Genomic DNA, 22,075 nt, shown 5'->3' on the forward strand with positions numbered 1-22,075 from the left:
GTACATATATACCATGGAATACTATGCAGCCATAAAAAGGAACAAGATCATGTCCTTTGCAGGGGCATGGATGGAGCTGGAAGCCATTATCCTCAGCAAACTAACACAGGTACAGAAAACCAAACACCACATGTTCACACTTGTAAGTGGGAGCTGAACAGCGAGAATACATGGACACAGAGAGGGGAACAACACACACCGAGGCCTGTTGAGAGGGTGAGGGAAGGGAGAGCATCAGGATAAATAGCTAATGCATGCAGGGTTTAATACCTAGGTGATGGGTTACCAGGTGCAGCAAACCACTATGGCACACATTTACTTATGTAACAAACCTGCATATCCTGCACATGTATTCTGGAACTTAACATTTTTAAAAATGTAACCTCTGTTTGTATGCAATGGCCTAAACATGCCCTATCTTCTCATGTGATTATTAGTTATTAATGTTCTTTAATTGAACTGGTTTATGAGATCTGTTCCTTTGTTGATTTATATCCACTATCACTGACCCTAATCAGTGATATCAAGGATCTTCAGTAAAAGGAAAAGAATAATTGCATATACATAAACATATGTTTATACGTACCTTCCAAAACTAATAAAATCACATGCTTGAAAATCAATAAAGGTAAGAGACCCTTTTATGCTCCATGTCTACCTGTTTTCACATTGTCTCAATTCTACTATTAACTTTGTCTTCCATTTCTAGATCCTTTTCCATCCTTTCAACTTATCTTTTGAGTGAGCAAACTAAATGGCTTTAATGAATACTCACCCCATGACTTCCTCCACTACTGAAACCTTGTCATCCATTTCCAACGTGAGCACCTTGCCTGAGCCATCCCTTAAATCCCCATGATAGGGAGAGGGGGTGGCTCAAAATTTTCCATGAGAATGAGATTAGATGCAAATAACCACCTAAACCTTCAGTCTAGACTAGATTGTTCTAAATTTTACTTTGAGGAAAAGGATTTCTTTAAATGATGGTCATGTAAAATGGTCATCTATTGGGAATGTACTTTAGCATTTAGCATTTCTTAAGGAAAAGCAAATGACACTTGGTTTTTTACAAACCCTTTATAATCTATCTGATGGCTCAAAATCTATTAAGAAGATTATTATGGATGATTTTATAGCCAAATACACTGGCTTACAATTTCTACCAGTACTGGTTCTGTCTTCAAAGCCTAATGATTATTTCTACACATAGCTTTACATTTCAATTGTTTATCATTCCCAAGCCATCAGACAAAGTAACAGGAAATTATATCTTAGTATTATTTTTAAACAATTAATTGTTCCCAATTCAGTGAAGTGAATTTTGTTTTACACCAAATTACAATAATTCAGCTCTAATCTGTAACTTCAGTGCTAGGCTCTACTTACTGGAAATTTAGTTCATTTGATTCCTGGACTTCAGCACAGAAGACCTCAGTTCCACTTTTCATTTCTGCCACTGAGTTCCTGAGTAATCATCACTGGGTCAAATGAAATTCCTTTGCATAGTTGAGCATGTTGCATACAAATAATTTCACCCAAATTTTTTATTTTAATATATTTTAACACTTTGGGAATATACTAGAAATTACTAACTCACATGTATTATAGACATGAGTTTAACACATTTTGGTGAACATCCTTTCAAGGTATTGCCTTATCAAACCATTCTTGTGTGCAAATCTCAGTATTAAGCTTCTATAGGCCAGGCATGGTGGCTTACGCCTGTAATCCCAACATTTTGGGAGGCTAAGGAGGGCAGATTGCTTGAGCTCAGGAGTTCAAGACCTGCCTGACCAACACGGTGAAACCCCATCTCTACTAAAAATACAAAAATTAGCCAGGCATGGTAGCGGGCGCCTGTAGTCCCAGCTACTCAGGAGGCTGGTACACAGGAATCACTTGAACCCAAGAGGCGGAGGTAGTAGTGAGCCTAGATCATGCCACTGTACTCTAGCCTGGATGACAGGATGAAAATCCATCTCAAAAAAAAAAAAAAGCTTCTATAAAATCTGTGTGTATAAATGACCATCTGTTAAGTATTTCTTAGTGAAAATACATATTAGCTCTGGTCTTTTTCTTTTTTAAAGTCATGCCTGATTTACTCTCATTCTTCAGATGTATAAGCAAGTCCCCACATATGTGGATGGCTTTATTGAGGCCTATCTGCTAAGCCAGCCCATAGTGGGCATGTACAACACCTGGTCATTATTACATAATCTGTGGTAGTGTCACAAGAGGACGCTAGTGGTGAAGTGAAAAAAAAACTGCGACTAAGTTACTACAAGGGTTGGTTAATGGGATTTTGCAATCATGTTATGAAATCATCCTGGAGTTTCAGGGTGACAAATTTGAATTATAAAGGGTTAGAAGAGGCCTTAATCTGGGTTTCTTGCAACTAGATAGAATTTTGTATAGGGAGAACCAAGGAGAATAGAGAATCCATGATCCTTGAATATCCCTCAGCCTGATATCTCTTGGTATAATTTGCTAAGTGCACATCCTTTGAGCTTATCACAGTAAACTGTATCTTCTATAAGATTTATATAACTCATTTTTCCCATATCAGTAACCCAGTCATGCAATAACATGACCCTCCCACGTTTACGCCAGGTAAGATTCAGACTAATCTGCTTGGAACATAGTCTTATCATGTAATAGTCAATTTTCCAATAAGAATTTAATTTCTAGCAGGTCATGTCTTCATTTTGTTGAATTATAAATTTTAGTACTTGCCTTTCTGACTTTGATGTTTATAATGAGAAATACAAGCAGCAGTTAGATATTGTTGGTGATTAAATTTTGAAATGAAAATTTCTTACCATCTCTTTCATGTTTCTGGATAAATAATGAGTGCAGTGAGAGTATACCACAGGCTGTTACCATTTTCAGCTACCTGTCTGTTGAATCAGTGTTTTCATATATAATTATGTTTTGGAATTCTACAGAATATTATATCTGAAAAAATTATTCAATTGCTGGGAAAATAAGAGTTTGAAAACTGCTACTTTGAAGATACAACCACTGATATCATTTGCAAACCATCTTGATAGGCAAACACAAAACACTAAATGTATGGTCCCAGGTGTATTTGGAAGGCAGAACCATCCTATGAGTAGGTATCACTAGTGAGAAACTTCTTACCTCTTGCCAACCTGACACAGAGAGGGAACAGTTCCCCAAAATCAAATGTGCAGTCAATGCATGAAACTAGAAAAGTAAACCTGGGAAGACATGAAATTTGGACTTTGCCTACCTCAGAAAGAATGAAAAATAGGTGTCATGATGATAAAATGTTATCAACATTTACTATAAATGTGGGGTGCTTCTGACGTTGCTTTTATATTTATGATAAAGAAGCAGTTGTAAGATATTAAGCTGTGATTATATATGGTTTCCAGGTGAGCCCTTAACCTTCCTGTCCCCTTCAGTCCCTTCCTATTGGTCTCTATTCATTCGCTTCCTAGAGATGGGCTCCAAATTCAAAATCAAGCTACTCCTATTAAGTTATGCAGGTATAGCCTTCTAATTAAAGTTGTATTGAGAAGATAATCTGCTTTTTACTAAGAAAGAACTTACACATTGCTTCCATTTTCACTCCTTTTATTCCTCAAATAAGAGAACAAAGTGAGAAAGGCAGAGAGTTGCACTTTTTACTTTGCTTTTTAAATAATGAAGTAGTAAAAGAATATGAACTGACAGCCAATTGCCCTCTCATATCCATTCTTCTAACCTTGGTTAATAGCTACCAATTTACTCTAGTATTCCTATGTCACCAATCACTACTGTTTGCAGACAATTGAATTCAGCAAGATTCCACAGCTGTACATGACATTGGAATTAAATGACATTGGAACTGTTTATCTTAGATTATTTACCCCTTAGCATTTCACATAAGTGATACCTACTGTATTAGTCCGTTTTCACAGTGCTGTAAAGAACTGCCCAAGACTGGTAATTTATAAAGGAAGGAGGTTTAATTGACTCACAGTTCCATGTGGCTGGGGAGGCCTCAGGAAACTTACACCATCTTGGTGGGGGAAAGGGGAAGCAAGGCACATCTTCTCACGGTGGCAGGAGAGAGAAGGGGCAGGGGAAATGGCCACTTTAAAAAACATCAGATCTCATGAGAACTCACTATCATAGGACAGCATGGGGGAAACTATCCCTAGGATCCCATCACTTTCCACCACGTCTCTCCCTTGACATGTGAGGATTATAATTTTGAGATGAGATCTGGGTGGGGACACAGAGCCAAACCATATCCCTACTCTTATATGCTTAAAGTGAATGCATTTAATTATAAAATTAATAGAGTCATTATGCTTTTTATACCACCTTTACACTGTATAATTATTTTAAAAATACTGTAAGTAAATAATGTGTATAGGGAAATGTAAGTTAACCACAAAGGTAACTTTAGCAAGATCACCAGTGCTTGCTTTGAGCCAACCATTCAGCTGGTGAAATGTGACCCTTGCCATGGTAAATACATGGCTTGCTGTCTGTTGTACTATGGTGACATGGTTCCCAAAAACGTCATTGCTGCCATTGCCACCATCAAGACCAAGTGTACTGTCCAGTTTGTGGATTTTTGCCCCGCTGGCTTCAGGGTTGGTATTAACTACCAGCCTCCCACTGTGGTGCCTAGTGGGGACCTAGCCAAAGTACAGAAAGTTGTGTGCATGTTGAACAACACGACAGCTGTCGCTGAGGCCTGGGCTCACCTGGACCACAAGTTTGACCTGATGTATGCAAAGCATGCCTTTGTTCACTGGTACGTGGGTGAGGGGATGGAGGAAGAAGAGTTTTCTGAAGCCCTTGAGGACATGGCTGCCCTTGAAAAGGATTATGAGAAGGTTGGAACAGATAGTGCTGAGGGAGAGGATGAGGGTGAAGAGTATTAACCTGTATGCTATACTTTTATACTCCATTGTCTTGGGACTGTCTCATTTTTGTTCTGTGAAAATGTCCATTATGCCCCTAAATTGTCAATAAAAGTAATAATTGGCCAGGCGCGGTGGCTCAAGCCTGTAATCCCAGCACTTTGGGAGGCCGAGGCGGGCGGATCACAAGGTCAGGAGATCGAGACCATCCTGGCTAACACGGTGAAACCCCGTCTCTACTAAAAAAAATACAAAAAACTAGCCGGGCGAGGTGGCAGGCGCCTGTAGTCCCAGCTACTCGGGAGGCTGAGGCAGGAGAATGGCGTGAACCCGGGAGGTGGAGCTTGCAGTGAGCTGAGATCTGGCCAGTGCACTCCAGCTTGGGTGACACAGCGAGACTCCATCTCAAAAAAAAAAAAAAAAAGTAATAATTCCATTTTAACTGTCAAAAAAACCTCACTAAGCATGTTACTCTTAGTGAAATCAATGCATGGTCTAGCCTCATATAAGAAACAGAAAAACAAAAAACAATCTATTAAAAGATTATTTAATAGATATTAATAGATGAATAGAAAGCAACTTGACAACTTTGTTTCCTCAAGAAAATGTCTTCATATGGTTTCTCCCAGACTCAAACCCAGTAATAAACGTCCTAGTTCAAGTAGTTAAATGTGAGAAATGGGGTAGGGGACATCCAACAGGGCAGTAAGATGGTGAGAAAGAGAAGAGAAAAAAAAGCATTAAAGGGTCTGTTATTAACTGGGTAATATTATAGGCAACTGGAGTTAATCCACAGAGAAACTCTGGGAATCAGAAAATTCCACTTGAAGGAGAAGAGAGCTAGGGCATTTGTGTACCCTCCCATCAGTCCCTGGTTAAGAGCTGTTCCTGGAGAGTTCTTAGCTCCCATCCCTTCCTCCCTGCTGTCTACACATAGCTTATGGAAGCTCTTGGGCTGGAAGATGGCAGACACCATCTGCCAGCTGGAAGTCTGCCAGAGTGCACCAAAGAGGTAAGATCTAAGAGATACCGGAGGGACACTGAAAGAGTTGCCAATAGAAGACAAATACCAAGTGCAAATTCAGAGGGGTTCACAAGTCATCTAAGCAATTGAGCAAAGACAATAATTCTCTTTTGACAAAAGCCTAAGATGAATTACTCTCTATGATTTTAATAATAATTACTGGTTACCATTTATTACACAGCTCCTACGTGCCAAGTATTTCTTTGAGCAACCAATATCCATGATCTCATTTAAAGTTCACAGCAACCCTATTATGATCATCACCAATTTACAGATGGGGAAGTTAGGGTTAGAGGGATTAAGAAATTTCCTGAAGTAACAAACCAGAGTAAGTTCTCTTTCTGCCTCCCATTGCTTTCTTAGGTCCTTAGATTGAGAGAAATCTTTTCCTTAGAATGAGTATACACTAAGCTCTAGAAATTGTATCTAAAGAATATGACCCTCCACAACCTTCAGAGAAAGACCTGTGTTTTCATATCTTTGAAACAACAGCCTGTGTACCAAAAATGAAGAAATTTCCCACCTGGTGGCCCTGCCAAATGGGCCAAATTTCTCCTAAAATCTTTTATGAGAAGCTCTCATTTCATGTTCTGTACCTGCCTCTTTCAAGTTAGCACTTTTCTTTCTGTTTCTTTTTCTTTTTTTCTTTCTTTTTTTTTTTGAAATAGTCTCACTCTGTCACCCAGGCTGGAGTGCACTGGTGTGATCTCAGCTCACTACAACCTCCATCTCCCGAGTTCAAGTGATTCTCCTGCCTCAGCCTCCCAAGTAGCTGGGATAACAGGCTTGTGCCACTACGCCCAGCTAATTTTTATTGTATTGTTAGTAGAGATGGGTTTTCACCATGTTGGCCAGGCTGGTCTTGAACTCCCAACCTCAAGTGATCTGCCCACCTCAGCCTCCCAAAGTGTTGGGATTACAGGCGTGAGCCATCACACCCAGCCAAGTTTAACATTTTTAAAGAGCTGCAAGCTCCATTAATTACAAGACCATCTCTGCATCTGTTTCCTTTCCCATCTGACTTCCATTCACACTGCCTGGTCATTGATGGGGAAGTTTAATTTTTGTAGCATCCTTCCAATCTGACTTTTCTTTTACCTCTTCACATTCTGGCAATTTTATTCTAAATCTCCAGTTAGAACTTTAAAATAGATTTTTAAAGAACATCTAGATGTTAGAACCTTAAAGACCTAATGTGTAACCATCTTCTATAATAAACCTAAATTCAAATCCATTTTAAGTAGCATTTTGGGCAAAATAATATTTTATACTCATGTGCATTTATTCTCTCTTACTCCTGATTCTCCAAATCTTTCTTAAAACTTTCAAACTTTAAGTCCTCTTATGCTATCATACCCAATTTTCAATTATTTGTATCAAAGGAAAAGGATATCATAGGGGAAAACCCTTCTATGTTATTTTACCAGTCTAATTTCTAGACAAAAGCTTTGGAGTGGTAACAGATAGAAGAAATGTACATCCAAATAAGCTGTAAGCGAGGAAGACAGACCAACAATTAGCAATGAAGGTCAAATCCTAATACAACAAAAGCCATGGAGAATACTGATATCCTTTGTTGGAGTGACAGTTCACAGACATTGGTACCTTGTTAAAGATTACATTTCCAAGATCAGAATGTATAATGATGAAACATGCTCAGGAATAGAAAGCAAGAGGGTTTTACTAACAGTAGCCCTCTAGAATTTATATGGATGACTGACAGGAAGATAAGTAGCACATTACCTTTAAGGGAATTTTGTTACTTTCAAACCACGCAGGGTGGCAGGGAGGCAGTGGGGGTGTCTGCAGTGATTAGTCTTCCTTCTTGCACCTTGGTTGTGAAACACAATTCAGTGTTAATCTAAATGTAGACATAGGTGTGCGTGCATAGGTGTGTGTGCACATACACACATACACACACACACACACACACACGGAGAAAAGGAAACCTTTCATAAGTCTGTGCTTGACAGAACTGAAGATCTTTTATCAATGTGACTGGAGGTTTCCTTCACATCCTGGAATTCATTCCACAGGAATACTTAACCTTCCTCAAAAGTGAAGCTAAAGAGTCTTCCAGGAGTGGCTCCCTCCCCTGAGGGAGGCCTAAGTCTTCTTCTCTTAAAATAAAAACAAGGTAAATATTTTAGAAAGCCAAGAGACTTAGACCAGTCTATACACTAAAATGTATTGAAATTCATTCATATAGAGAATTCATTTCTTATTTTAACATTACTTCTGAAATGTCTGAGTAGATCTGGATCTCACACACACACACACACACACATACACATAGCCTTTGGTGGAGAAGAGAGGGTGTTAAATAAGTGATGTATTCAGCAACTAGTTTAAAGAGGAGAGATGCTTTCTGGCTTTTTGATAACTTCTTCTGAAGCAAAAAATGGTTACCTGTGGTGAGGTCCAATCAAAACTCCATTGCCTCCTTTGAGGTGAGCCCACGAGGCCTGTCCCGCTCTGTTCTAGGGGAGAAGCACTGCATGCTGAGCTGGTGCAGATTTGGACCAGAGAAATTTTTTTGAAGAAATTTACAACTACTCCACATTTGCCACTGCTTACAACATGTGGCATACATTGCCTCAGGCGGTGCAACTCATTTAATCATCACGATCATTAATTAAATCTTTTTCTCATGACAAAGAAGCTACTGAATGTGTAGGAAGGGCCCATAAAAAGGAATATGATCAAAGGTCATTAAATACCCTTTCATCCTCATAAGCGTGTGGGGATAGAAAGAAAAGAAGGTAAAGAGGACCAGGAGTCATAAGGCTAGAAATTCTGCAGTGTCTTGGCCCTTACTGCTACAACTTCTAGGTCTCTGCCCCAGAATTCCTTAAATTTTATTTTTTTCCATCAGTTGTTATTTCCACTTGGCTACTGTTGGGAAAAAAGCTGAGTGTTGGGAAAAAAGTTGAGGCAGGTCTTGCATGTCTGACATAATGCCCAGGGCTCAGGGCATAAAACCCCTCGTGGTCCCTGGAATGAGTCCAGACTTGCTGGTTCCTTGTTTCTAACTTAAACTAGAAGAACATGCTCCCCATTATCTCGAGTAGCAGAATATGTTCCACATGCTTCAAAGGAAATGCTAAACCGTCACAGCTGTAGATCATGTGCTTGCCCTTTTGACCCCCACATTCTCACCACCTGTTTCTTTGTTTGATCACCAATAAATAGTCTGGGCTTCCAGAGCTCGGGGCCTTCACAGCCTCCATACTCGCGTTGGCTGCCTGGGCACACTTTCTCTCTCAAACTGTCTTTCCTCATTCCTTTGACTCCGCCAGACTTCGTCACCCCTACGACCTGGTGTTGGAACCTGATCACCCCAACAGGCTACTACATGTACAAGACCGTTTTTCTTTTCCTTTTTTTTTTTTTTTTTTTTTTTTTGAGACAGAGTCTCACTCTGTCACCAGGCTGGAGTGCAATGGCACAGTCTCAGCTCACTGCAACCTCTGCCTCCCAGGTTCAAGCGATTCTCCTGCCTCAGCCTCCCAAGTAGCTGGAATTACAGGTGCCTGCCACCATGCCTAGCTAATTTTTGTATTTTAGTAGAGACAGGGTTTCACCATGTTGGCCAGGCTGGTCTTGAACTCCTGACCTCCTGATCCACCTGCCTCGGTCTCCCAAAGTGCTGGGATTACAGGCGTGAGCCACTGCACCCAGCCACCAGACCCTTTTTCTATAGTGATCGCGCTTTTGGATCCTAAGGTAATTTAAAATAATACAAAGGGAGATCTGCCTTACAGAATCAGGAAATTTACTGAGCTTGTTACTCTTAGTGGAATCAATGTGGTGGTGCAGCCTCATGTAAGAAACAGAAAAACAAAAAAACGAAACTCACTGTCCCCTACCCTCCACCTTAGCCCCAGCGACCTACCTAGTCCCGTATGGGACACTGGTCCACACACAGAAGAATGTGAGCTTACTCCATGTTGGCTGATGCTCAGTTCAATCCACTCCATACCCAGGTACCTTAGTGACTTCTCTAAAATACACGTCTGATGAAGTCACTTTTCTGCTTATTAGCCCATAGAACAAGTCCAAGCTTGTTAGCACAGTCAGCAGAGCTCTGCCTCCCTTCCCAGTCACTCTTTCCCTTGAATTCTATGCCCACCCATACTGAAGAATGTGCACGTTCTCTTCATCTTAGAGATTCTGTACAGACTTTCCTTCTGCCCAAAACTTTTCCATTTCTCCATCTTTGCCTGGGAAAGTCCTGGAAAATTCTTAGTCACCCTGCAGAACTCCAATGTCACTTCCGCTGAGAGTCTTTCCTGGGTCCCCCATTCCCTACCCCAACAACTAGACTTAATTAGCTGATGCTCCTGTTTGCCTCCACAGTTTGCACTTACTTCTTCTATCTCCTACATTGTCATTGCCTATTTATTTATCAGTCTCTCTGACTGAACTATAAGCTCCTTAAAGCCTGATAATTCGTTTTCTTCACTGTTGTATCTCAAAACCCAGAATACTACCTAACATATGACAGTAACTCAATAAATACCTAGGAACAGATGAATGAATGACAAGCTGGCCAATCCCTATTGCTATTCCTCACTCCCTGGCCTGCAACCCAAATCACAGCCCAGTACCATCCCTCTTCATGTGCCATTTGTGAATTTCCAGCAACATTCTTCCCGTTCCACACATCCCTATTCACATTGTGCCCAGAACTCCTCAAGCAACTTGTGACTATTCAAAAACCAGTTTGTACCTTCCCTTAGCTGTCTCTACTATGGTCCAAATTATCCCTAATAATTTGCTGTCCTTGGCTCCTGTAATACCAGGTGTTACATAAATATCAGATATTTTTGCCATGAAAGGGAACAAAACGGAGGAAAATCCCTTTGCATTGTACCAGGAGCAGCATAACATCTTCAGGGGCTCGGCAGTGCCATTGTCAGCCCAGACAATTCATGTCTTTTCTACAGCCTCAGCCCTGCTTTTTCTCAGAAAGTGAGAGTCCAAAGAGTATATCAGAGAATTTCCTGGACCTCCAAAGTTGTAAACCAACTCCGTCTTTGAAACACCATCTAGACAGAACAAAATATAAGAGTCTACATGTGATGAAGCCAAGATCTCCTCTGTGATTTCCCTTCTGGAAACTGTGTAGTTCATTGTTGTTTCCACAGGCCATAAAAGGTGATCTTGAAACTCAAGTCTGTACCTGTTCCCATCTTGAAACTCAGGTCTGTACCTGGTCCCTACAAACATCTAAGCTTGCATCCGTCTGTGTGCTCTGACCCACTAGAGCCTGATCATGCATCTAGATGTATAACAGGACTTTTTCTGTCTATCTGGGGACCTAGAATCTTTCACATCAATCCCATTAACTCTCCTAAGATGGAAAAACCACATAGGTGTCAAAGCTGTGTTCATCCCAGTTTCACAAACCTCATCATCTTTTCTTGGCCACATGCAGCTATTTTTAGGAAGATTCCATTTTGAACTGGAAACAAAGTCATGAGGGTGAGAGTCACTTTGGGGCTCCCCCTTAGATATGGGCTTCCAGACTCACTAGAAAGCTCTTAAGAGGAAGGTCAGGAAGGTCACCTTAACTCAGGGAAGCCCAAGGAAGTACTGGCAGTCAAGACTTCACATTGTTCCCAGAACTCAAGCAACTTGTGACTATTTGTACCTTCCCTTAGCTGCCTCTACTGTGGTCCATCAGTAGGCTGCCAGTTTTGGCCAATAAAAATATGATATCCAGTTAAATTTGAATTTCAGGTAAGCAACAGATAATTATTTTAATATAAGTATATCCTACATAATACTTAGGCATACTTAGACTAAAAATGGACTCATTATTTTTCTGACACTCAAATTTAACTAAGCAGCCTGTATTTTATGTGTCAACCCTACTCATTGGAAATGGTGGAGTCTCACCAGGATCAGGAATAAGGACCCCAAAGATGCCCCAAATAATCCTTGGCTTTTATTTATAGACTCTGAATTAGTAAGCATGAGCTTTTCATTCCAATTAACAGACTATAATGAATATCTTCAGTTTTAGGGCTTTACATACTTATCATTATCACTATCTTTCTTATTTTAAAGACATGGTTATTTTTTCCAACCTTAATATCTTATCGAAAAGTATTCAAAAGTTCATTAGACAAAGGAAAAGCATGTATCTGAAAAATGAAGGCAAAACCCCTGGTGTTTAGCAAAAAAACAAAAAGTACCAGGAAGACGGAAGAAAACTAACTTAATAAGCAAATCTCTGCAGGGATATTTCCATAGTTTGATGTCCTCCCACACCATGAAAATATTACTGCATCAAGAATGTAGAACTGCTAACTAAATTTAAGGTGTCCTTATGATTCTATCAAGTTGTGGATACTACTGTATCAACAAATGGGCCAAGTAGCTGCCCCAGGGACCATGGCAGTTGGTGGAGCATATCCAAAGGCCTGAAATGGAACCAGGCAAGCTTTTTCTGTGCGTTTCCACCTGGGCCCCGATAATACTATGCTCCTAGTACTTGCCAACTTTAAGTACTTTTCTATGTATCTCCATTTTTCCCTGTGTATTTGGACTACACCCTAGACTTAACATTACATGAACTGCATACAAGAAGCTATTTTCTATAAAAAGGGGAGGGGGGTAGTGGGAACCCTGAATCTGTAGCTGTTTTCCTTCATCCAGCTACATGGAGTTTTATAAAATAAAGGATCAGTTTAGTTAACCTCTTCCATATAACAGTACCATGATCGTCTTAAGAGATGTAAAATCTAACATGATTTTAACAGTTTTGTGGCAAAACCATCATCTCCCAGATGGCGGCAATAGAGCAAAATAATTAAAGTCATGGATTTTGACTTGCTCTTACGTCTTGGAGGAGTCACTTGACCTCTGTGTATTGTCTGTACTTATCTGCACTTATCTGTTACATGGGGTCAATAATTATACCTATTTTATAAGGATGTTGTGAAAATTACATGGATAATATGTAATATTATCAAATATAAAGTATATATAATATATACAGTATATATAAAGTAGCTAGAAGAGTGCCTGACACACAGCAAGCACTTGGCAGATATTAACTATTAGCTATTGGAATTACTTCTCTATGAAAAGGACTATTTTATCAGTGGATGACTCAGTGAGAGAGAATAAATCACAGAATCACAGCATTTTGGAGGTGACCTAGTTCACACACTATGTGAAGAAAGAAAATTATATGTGTGCATAGGAAAATGTCTGAAAGTTAGCATAGTAAATGGTTAATGAGGTTAACATTGAGGACTAAATAAATTGGGGAAGGAGTATGGAAAAAAATTAAGTTTTACTCAATTTTTAAATTATTTGAGGTTTTACACTGAGACTTTCTATATATTGGTTGTGTGATTTTTTAAAGTGTGGCAGGATAAATGTTTTGAAATTTTCCTGGTATGTCTGTGTTTTTTGTTTGTTTTTTTGTTTGTTTGTTTTTTGTTTTTTTTTTTTTGTTTTGTTTTGTTTGTTTTTAATGGTTGACATTTCTTTCATCTTTGGATAGAAAGAAACACCCCATTGAGTTAGCAGGCTGCAGGAAAGAGATGACAGAACAAAAATGAATGGAGAGAAAGGAGTCTAGGAAATGGGAAAAACTCACCATGACAACATTTTGGAGAAAGGATATGATAAGGGAAAATGAGGCAAATGTCCTACTCTTGTGCAGATAGGGACTCCCTGGGCTGAGGATGGAGGAGGAAGGTCAGAGGTGGCTGGACAAGGGAGCCGGGCAGAAAAGGACACACAAATGAGTGCAGAGCAAGCATCCTGAGACACTCTGCTCGCCCCCACGCAAGCATGCATCTCCAGCAGCCAGCACTTCACCCGTGACTCCCCAGCAAGAATGACACTCAGAGGTGTCCCATCCAACTTATTCTGCATCCACTATGCCAGGACACTCATAAGCCCTGAGTTGTGGCTGGCTCCAACACCTACAGGGGTGATAATGGTATGAAGGGGGATCCCCTGAACCTAAACTTCATGGGAAGAAACAGAACAAGCTTAAAACTGCACCAGGCCAGGGGTTTTCTGCATATAATTTCTGTCTGAAATCCTGTGCCTTATCTGGACCAGGTGCATTTCACTGATCTTAGAATTTTTTCTTAGTAGCTGATGTGACTACAGTGTACAGTAACTTCAGGCGTGAACAAATTCTTCATCCACCCTTTCATATGCTTCAGACTAGTGTGGTCTGGTCTCAGATGAATTCAAGGCTGCAGAAAAAAGAACAAAGTTCTCAGATGGTTCCAGGAGTTGCGCCCACATTTCCTTAAACCACTAAGGTGCTCATCCTAAGAGAAAATAGCATCTGCCTCCTAGAGTCATTCTTCAGACTGATTGCATGAGTCAAACAAATGCTTAGAAGAGCACTTGGTTCATGATCAGTTATCAGTAATATCTAGCTAATTTTATTATTATATGTTCCTCCTTATTAGAGAGGTTTGAAGACAAACTCCCATGACCTCTAAAAAAGGATAAACTAGTTTACCTATTGACAGTGATTTTAACCCTAGGTTTAATGAGCCATCAAAACTACTGTTGAAAAATAGGGAGCTTTACAGTTTTGAAGAATAAGTAGAATGCCTCGGAGAGGAAGGGCTTGGCCAAGAGACTTGTACAAATATTCCCCAGGAATGAGAAGAGACGGATCTGGGGACCCAGAGCAGCAGGGTACTCAGATCAGATTCTTGGCAGCACCATGATAAGGCCGGGAAATCCCAGAGTGGCATGTTAACTGAGAGACAGGAAGGGAACCCCAGGCCTCTGCATTCCATCTTGCTCCAAAAAGCCTACCAGGAACAGCAGGAATCTTTAGGTCTGATGTAGCTCGTGTAGGCAATGGGGATCTCCCCTGTATCTGTCTGGATAAGTAACTAGAGATCAAAGGGCCCTTTCAGCTTCACCTCCACCCTCACTGTACCACAACCACAACCACACACACACACACACACACACACACTCACACACACACTCCTTGGCCAGATTAAAAATAGGGAAACTTTATCATGTATAGCAGATATTCTTAATAATTTGTGAAATGGGACTATTCCCTAATTTTATTTTAAGTGCAATTTTCTTCCAATTTTGGGATATTTTTGTTGTTCTTATTCTATTTAAGCGGATTTCAGGACACATATAGCCCCATGATTTTTACCTAAATTATCTTAATTGGATTTAAATTCCTAAGCTGAGCTTAGGAAGTCGTCCAGGGACTCTAATTTGCTGCGACATATTCTTGGTGTGAGTTTTGTTCTTAGAAGGTTTGGAACTCAACTGCAAGTCTCCATGGGGCCTGCTTCAAAGGATTGCCAGACAGGGAAGCTTCCATACTTGCAAGAACACCCGAGAGGTTATCCCTTTTCAACAACCAAACATCCTTTAATTTGCAAGAAATAAATCCTACATGCTTGTGAGGAAATTAGAGAAGGAGATTGAAAGTTTACTGAAATAGCAAAAAATAAACTTTAAAAAAAAAGAGTCAGGGTAGGAGACAGTCAAGCAAAGGACCTTGAAAGATGGAAAGGGTTTGTCAAAAGAGAGAAAAAGACAAGATTCCTCATGGGTTAACCTACAGCTGCAGAGTTGGTATAAGTATTCTTGATGTGCAAATACTATGGCATAAAGTAGATAAAATTTATCAGAAGTTGCTGGAATATGGTAAGAAGCATGATCACCAAATTATAAATTCCCTGCAGTGGCATTTTAGAGGAACACTAGAAAGGGACAATAAATGCTCGTAAGACTAGAATAACAAGTAGAAAGTGGTTTCAGGAGAAATTCAGTCTTGCAGAGTGTGTATCAAAAGCAGAGAAGCTGGCAGAAGGACAAACATGAGCAAGGAATGAAATAAAGGGGGTACCTGGTTCCTTCACTGAGTGAACCCAGCCCCATGGCCAGTAGGCCTCCAGGAAACACTTGCAGCCCAGGAGCTGTCCATCATTCATCAGCTTTTGAGAAAATATACCCAGCTCTGAGATAATCTCTTCAACACCATCTTTCCTTCTTGAGTTTAGTTTGACCTCCTCCCTCACCATCAAGCTATGGACTAATGCTGCCTAGTAAGAGGGGTCATTCATGTCCCCAGTCGTCTAGCTATCATGATTCACATTGGTGAAGTACAAAAGGCAGTGACCAAATAATGGGAAACAAGAGTGTATGAACAAGAACAGATACTCATAAAGCAGCAGATTTCTGTGACAATGTGGTCCATGTCAGCTGCATGTGTCAGGCACCACCTTAATCACTAGCATTCCTTGGAAAGAAGTTCTCAGAAGGCAGGGCCAGGCCATCTGGTTGCACAGTGCCCTCACACTCCATTCGGAGATCTCAATAACAGCTTCAGCCCCCAAGCTCACTCCCTTTGTCTGCTCATGGTATTTGGATTCTCCTTTTCTCCACATTTGTTTTGAGGAGAGGCAGAAGGACGGAGGTGCAGACCAGCACAGATTCTCCCTAGAGCCCAACAGGATGCCTAAAATTAACCTGTTACCTTCTGGGCAGTGGCTTAGATCTCCCCATGTGAGAGAATTTTCCTTTCATCTGTGCTTCAAATTCCTGACAAATGTTGTCCATGCTTCAAGTGTCTTACTGGAGGAGGCCTGTGGAAGGGGGCTAAAGGCAAGCAGCAATCCTTCAAACAGCCTGATGCTTTCTGAGTCTCAGGAGAAGTCTACACAATGTTCTATTAAATCCTGTTTGTTCCAGAGAAGTAATGGAAACAATCCAATTGTTCAGTAATATTTGAATGGAAAATAAATTAGTTTACTTGTATTTGATGGCATAGTATCAAATTGTTAAATGGATCTTGATCCATATGATGGAACCGGATAAATCTTGAAAACATGTTGATTGAAACAAAATACATTTCATGTTATAACAATCATGTAAATAAATATTCACATGAATTCTAAATATTGCTATGGATATATACATGCAAGAAAATAATTAAAACATGGACTAGATATATGCAGATCTTTGATATTAGTCACCTCTGTGCAGGGGGGCAGTCATAAAATTTATGGAAAACAGTTATTAAGAGTTTTAAAAGTATATAAGATGCATTATAATGAACTAAAGTTCTTCATGGAATACATTATTTACATTTGATATCATCATTTATCTAGGAAATCCAAAATAATCCACAGGTAAAACAGTAAAAACTAATAATATAGTTCACCAAGGCAGAGGGTTACAAGATCAAAAATTAAAAAACCAATCAAGTCCCTCTACAATAGAAATAGCAAATCAGAAAATGTAAGGAAAAATACAATGCTATTTAAAATAGTACCAAGGGCTATATAAAGTATTTAGAGCTAAAAATACATGTAACATAACGTAGAACTAAAAAGCTGTGTATGTTTAAATTCTGCCCAATTCCAGGTTAAAAACAACAATAAATGTTAACTATTATGATGCTCAGGCTTCATGAGAAAGCACTCTCTTCTCAAATAGCAGACAATTAAGTGAGGGGGATTCAAAGACACACAGCATTCTAAATGGCAGCTAGCCCAAACCTTTCGATAACACACAAAGCCAAGGCCAGAGAAGTTAAGTTCCTTGATCAAGGGCCCAATGTCCTGACTGCAAGACTAGCATTTTCCAGTAATTCACAAGACACAGTCAAAATTAGTACCTTGGAGGGAGAAAGTAATTATATAAATTATGTAATTACTCAACCTTAAGTGAAGAAATAGCTAACAAAATTCCAGATATTGAGAGAGAATTGAAGTGCAGAGTTTAAAATTTTACTAATCCATAGGGAAACTGCAGACCATTTAAAGTATTTTGTTACCCAGTAGTGATAACTATTGAATACTTAGGAGGAATGCAATCTGGTTAACAAAGTCGAGAGCCAACTGCAGGAGAAAGGAACACCTTTCTCAAAATGTCCATCAATGAGGGGATAGTTAATTATATTATGATTTGTCACTGGAAGTAAATAAATTACATTTGCTTAAAAAAAATGGGATGAATCTATATTAAAGATTCATGTTAAATGTCTATATTAAAGGCATTAAAAGATCTTCAACAAAAATGTTGATTTAGATTACACATAGTATGATACGATTTATTAATCAAAACTCTCTGAAAGCTACATATATCATATAAAACAGCTATGTATGTAAATACATGGACCTAAGATCTTGAAACCAAACAACTAATAATCAAAATATCTGCAAAAGGAAGTAGGCTTGGGAGGAGAGTAGGGATAATTTGAAGGGGACTTTAATTTTATTTTTATACATTGATTACTTTAATATCATTTGTATTTTATGATGATAATATTTCCATATTGCTCCTAAAATTTAAAAATATATAGCTGGAGGCTACTTTGAAAAATTAACTGAAATATTTTTTATCACTTGCTTTGCTGCTGGATTTTTCCCCATCCAGTCAGCTAAGCACTTCAAGTTCATTGCATTAGGAAGATAAAGACCCAGCAGAAACAAAGGAGAAAAAAAGGAAAATTCTTGGCTATGGAATGTCAAAAGCAGAAACCACAGGAGAACAGTAAAGACTCCTGTGAACAAACAACAAATCTCACCTCAACTATAGAAAGATTTCCCTTGTACTGGAAGGTCAGAGAAAGGGAAAAAAGTGTTGAGGGAGAAAGGTTAGCATGGCCAGGGACAAGAAAAACCACTTGAAAGACTATACGTCCAGGAAGAGAATCAGCATCTACAGACTAGCCAGCCTGCACTTGACCTGCACTCCAGCCACCATTCCCAGTCACAGACACTTGGAGAAACTTAGAGAACTCTGCCTGCAGCTCGGTTGGAACCCATTCCATTAAGCATTTTACGCCTGCAGAAGAAGCAAGAACTATATTAGATCCTCCCTGTGAACGCTCCACCTTTCAGAAACCTAAATGCTCCTTGTACTCTAGCAAAAAGGAGAAGAGAGAAGACGTGGAAGATCATGTGGAAGATTTGGGTTGCAAGGGACATGCCTGGAAGTGTGGCATTTATCTCTTCTACCATATTCTATAAGAAAATTCTGCTGCATGGCCCCACCTAACTGTAAAAGAGGATAGGAAATATACTTTATGTAAATGCTCAGGAGGAAAGCAAATACAGATTTTACGGGCATATCGCAGTGCGACAGTCCCAGATGACATATCAGTATGGTGTCCCCAAGTAAAAGCATCTTCAACAATCATGACATCACTGTTTCATAAAGCTCACATTTGAGAGGTAGCTGACTCGATGACTATGGGTCCCTGAGTAGGACTTGCTATAATTCTTTTGGCTATCCCCTCATGTTTGAAAGACAGTTGTCATACCTGTAGGCATTACACCTTCCAACATCTACCTTCAAAGACAAGAAGGAAGGGGTCAGGGTTTTTCACCGTGAGTCACTCCCTTTTTATCAAAGAGGAAAATCTCTGCCAAATGGTCCCCAGCAAACTTCCCCTTACTACTTATTTGGTAAAAATCAATCACTAGAAAAGTGGAATGAACCAATATGACCAGCTTTAATAAATCAAGATTCATCTCCTGGGGCTGTGCCCAGTAAAGCTCAAAACCTGAACAAAATCAGAGTTCAGCTAGCAGGAAGCAGAGAGTGATATTGGAACATGATCTACCAAAGATGGTAAGTGAAAAACACAGATGAAGAGGTAGAAATCATTCCAAACCTCTCCGTCTTTGAAATAAACTCACTTACTAAAAAGCAGATTGAATATTGTAAATACAGCAAAACAGTTCTTAGACAAAAAGCATATTAAAGCAGACTAAATGGAATTTAAAGCAAGAAAGGAATTAATAGAGAAAAAGTGCAGGGAAATATTTGACAATAAGAAAATCCACCAAAAAAAGTACAAAACATTAATTTTCACGTGACTTGTAATAGAGTTTCAAAATATATGAGCTAACTCTGTACAAATATAAGGCGAAATGGACAAGTTCACAATCATTGTAAAATATTTCAGGCTATACCAGAAACTGGAAGATCGGACTTAAAAATAGAAAGGATAAAAAATATTTGAATAAAATAAGGAGACTGATTAACAGATATGCATATGAACTTGAATCCAATAGAGAATACACATTATTTTCAAGTACATATGAAACACTTTTTAAATCGATTATGCACCAGGTTACAATAAAACTTTAGCAACTTTAAAATGTATTCCTATGTGATTCACAGATTAAAGACAATATCAGAATAGAAATTATAAAACATTTAGAAATAAACAACAATGAAAGTATAACACAAAACTTGCAGAATACTACTAAAATGGTATTTCAGAAAATTTGCATAGCTTCATATGCATTTATTTAAAATAAGAATGATTAAAATCAGTAAGTTAATTGTTCAATAGATGCTGGAAAAAGAAAACATTGAGTAAACCTATAAAAGGAAAAAAGAAATAATAAAGGCATGATTAGAAAATCTAAAAAAGAAAATAATACAAAATATCAACACTACTAAAAGATTTCATTTTCAATTATTAAAATAACAAATCTCTGGCAACACTAATCAGTTGAACTAGGATAATGCATGCAGGGCTTCATACCTAGGTGATAGGTTGATAGGTGCAGCAAACCACCATGGCACATGTTTACCTATGTAACAAATCTGCACATCCTGCACGTGTATCCTGGAACTTAAAATAAAACTAAATTTTAAAAAAAAGGATTAAGTGAACCCCCATTCCGCAGAAGCTCTTTCAGGGATGAGAGGAAAAAAATCATGGCATAGGAGATAGCTAATTTTGTTTAAAAAAAAAATGGACAAGGATAATGTAAGAAAAAAATTATACTCTGATTTTATTTTGTCATAAAATCCTAAATTTCTTAATAGCAAAGTGAATTCAACAATTCAGTAAAATCAAACAATAATGGTAAAATGAGGTTTATTTCAGAGAGGCCAGGATGGTTCATCATCCAAAAACCTATGATGAATTACACAAAATTAACAACTAAAGGAATGAAATTATCTGAATAGATGCATCAAACCCACATAAAATTCAACAACCATTCTCACCTTTTAAAAAAATTAGGTTATTTTATGGTCACTATTCTTTTATATTGTATCAGAGGTCCTAGCCTGTTGAGTAACAGAAGAAGAATAAAAGTGCTGTCTAGAAATAACAAGGAAAAAACTAATTCTTTTTATTTGTATTTAATATGATTGAATATAGAAAAATACAGAATACTATACAGAAATACACCTAAACAATTTCAAAAAGGTTGCTAGATGTGAAATGAAAATTTAAAATATGCATCAGTAATAACCAATTCTAAACTATAATAGAAAAAATATGCCATCTAAGGAGACTGAAAAGAAGATAGCTTGGACCGCATTGAATAAAAATTGTATATAACATTTGTGGAGAAAAGCATTAATCATTATTGAAGAACAAAGAAAGAAAAAAGTACTTGAACAAAGGAAGAAATACACAATGACAATTACTACTAAACTGAAATATCTATATACTTCAGCACAGCAATGGATGTCTGGGTATACATCCTAGAGAGAGACTCACACTCTATGGTAATACAGGAAATTTGGATGCAACTAAAATTTCATCAAAAAGATAATAAATTAAAAGTTGGCATACTGATAGAATGAACTATAATACAGTAGTAAAAATTAGTTAACTACAGATATGTGTATGACAATGGATAATCTTAAAAACCTGCTTTTAATAAAAGTTGCAAAGTAATAACGAAGTACAATAGTATGTGAAACTTTCAAGATATTCAAAATATTTTATATATTTATATAATAGTATAAAACATGCACAGAAGTATTAAAAAATACTCCAAATCCATATGAAAGGCAATGGAACAGGGGACCATGGCTGTATTTGTAATCATTTTTACTTCAAAGCCATCTGAAGTAAATGTAGAAAAGTGCTAAAGCTTAATAAAGCGGGATGATGGAAACATAGGTATGTAGTGGAGTTTGTCATGGTCTCATGTAAAATGTGGCATCCAGCCTTGAAAAAACTGTCACACAGAAGCCTAATCAATCCCAGGAGCTTGGGTATTGCTGCCTCTGGAAAAGGCTGGTAGATATCTTTAGTGCTGGTGTAAAACTTCGTTCACAAACCACTAGATAGCTAGACGAAAATAATGAATAGGGCTGGGCGCCGTGGCTCACGCCTGCAATCCCAGCACTTTGGGAGGCCCAGGCGGGTGGA

General features: G+C 38.6%; 1 protein-coding gene across 1 annotated transcript; it reads left to right on the plus strand.

Annotated features, from left to right (window-relative positions):
• Positions 1 to 4,399: 4,399 nt before the first annotated feature.
• Positions 4,400 to 5,001, plus strand: LOC108529820 (tubulin alpha chain-like). Its single transcript, XM_017872329.1, has one exon. It carries the CDS (start codon positions 4,491 to 4,493, stop codon positions 4,902 to 4,904), a length of 414 nt encoding a protein of 137 aa, XP_017727818.1. The 5' UTR covers positions 4,400 to 4,490; the 3' UTR covers positions 4,905 to 5,001.
• Positions 5,002 to 22,075: the final 17,074 nt, after the last annotated feature.

The sequence above is a fragment of the Rhinopithecus bieti genome, unplaced genomic scaffold, assembly GCF_001698545.2.
Source record: "Rhinopithecus bieti isolate Rb0 unplaced genomic scaffold, ASM169854v2 scaffold_6439, whole genome shotgun sequence".
Taxonomy (NCBI): Eukaryota; Metazoa; Chordata; class Mammalia; order Primates; family Cercopithecidae; genus Rhinopithecus; species Rhinopithecus bieti.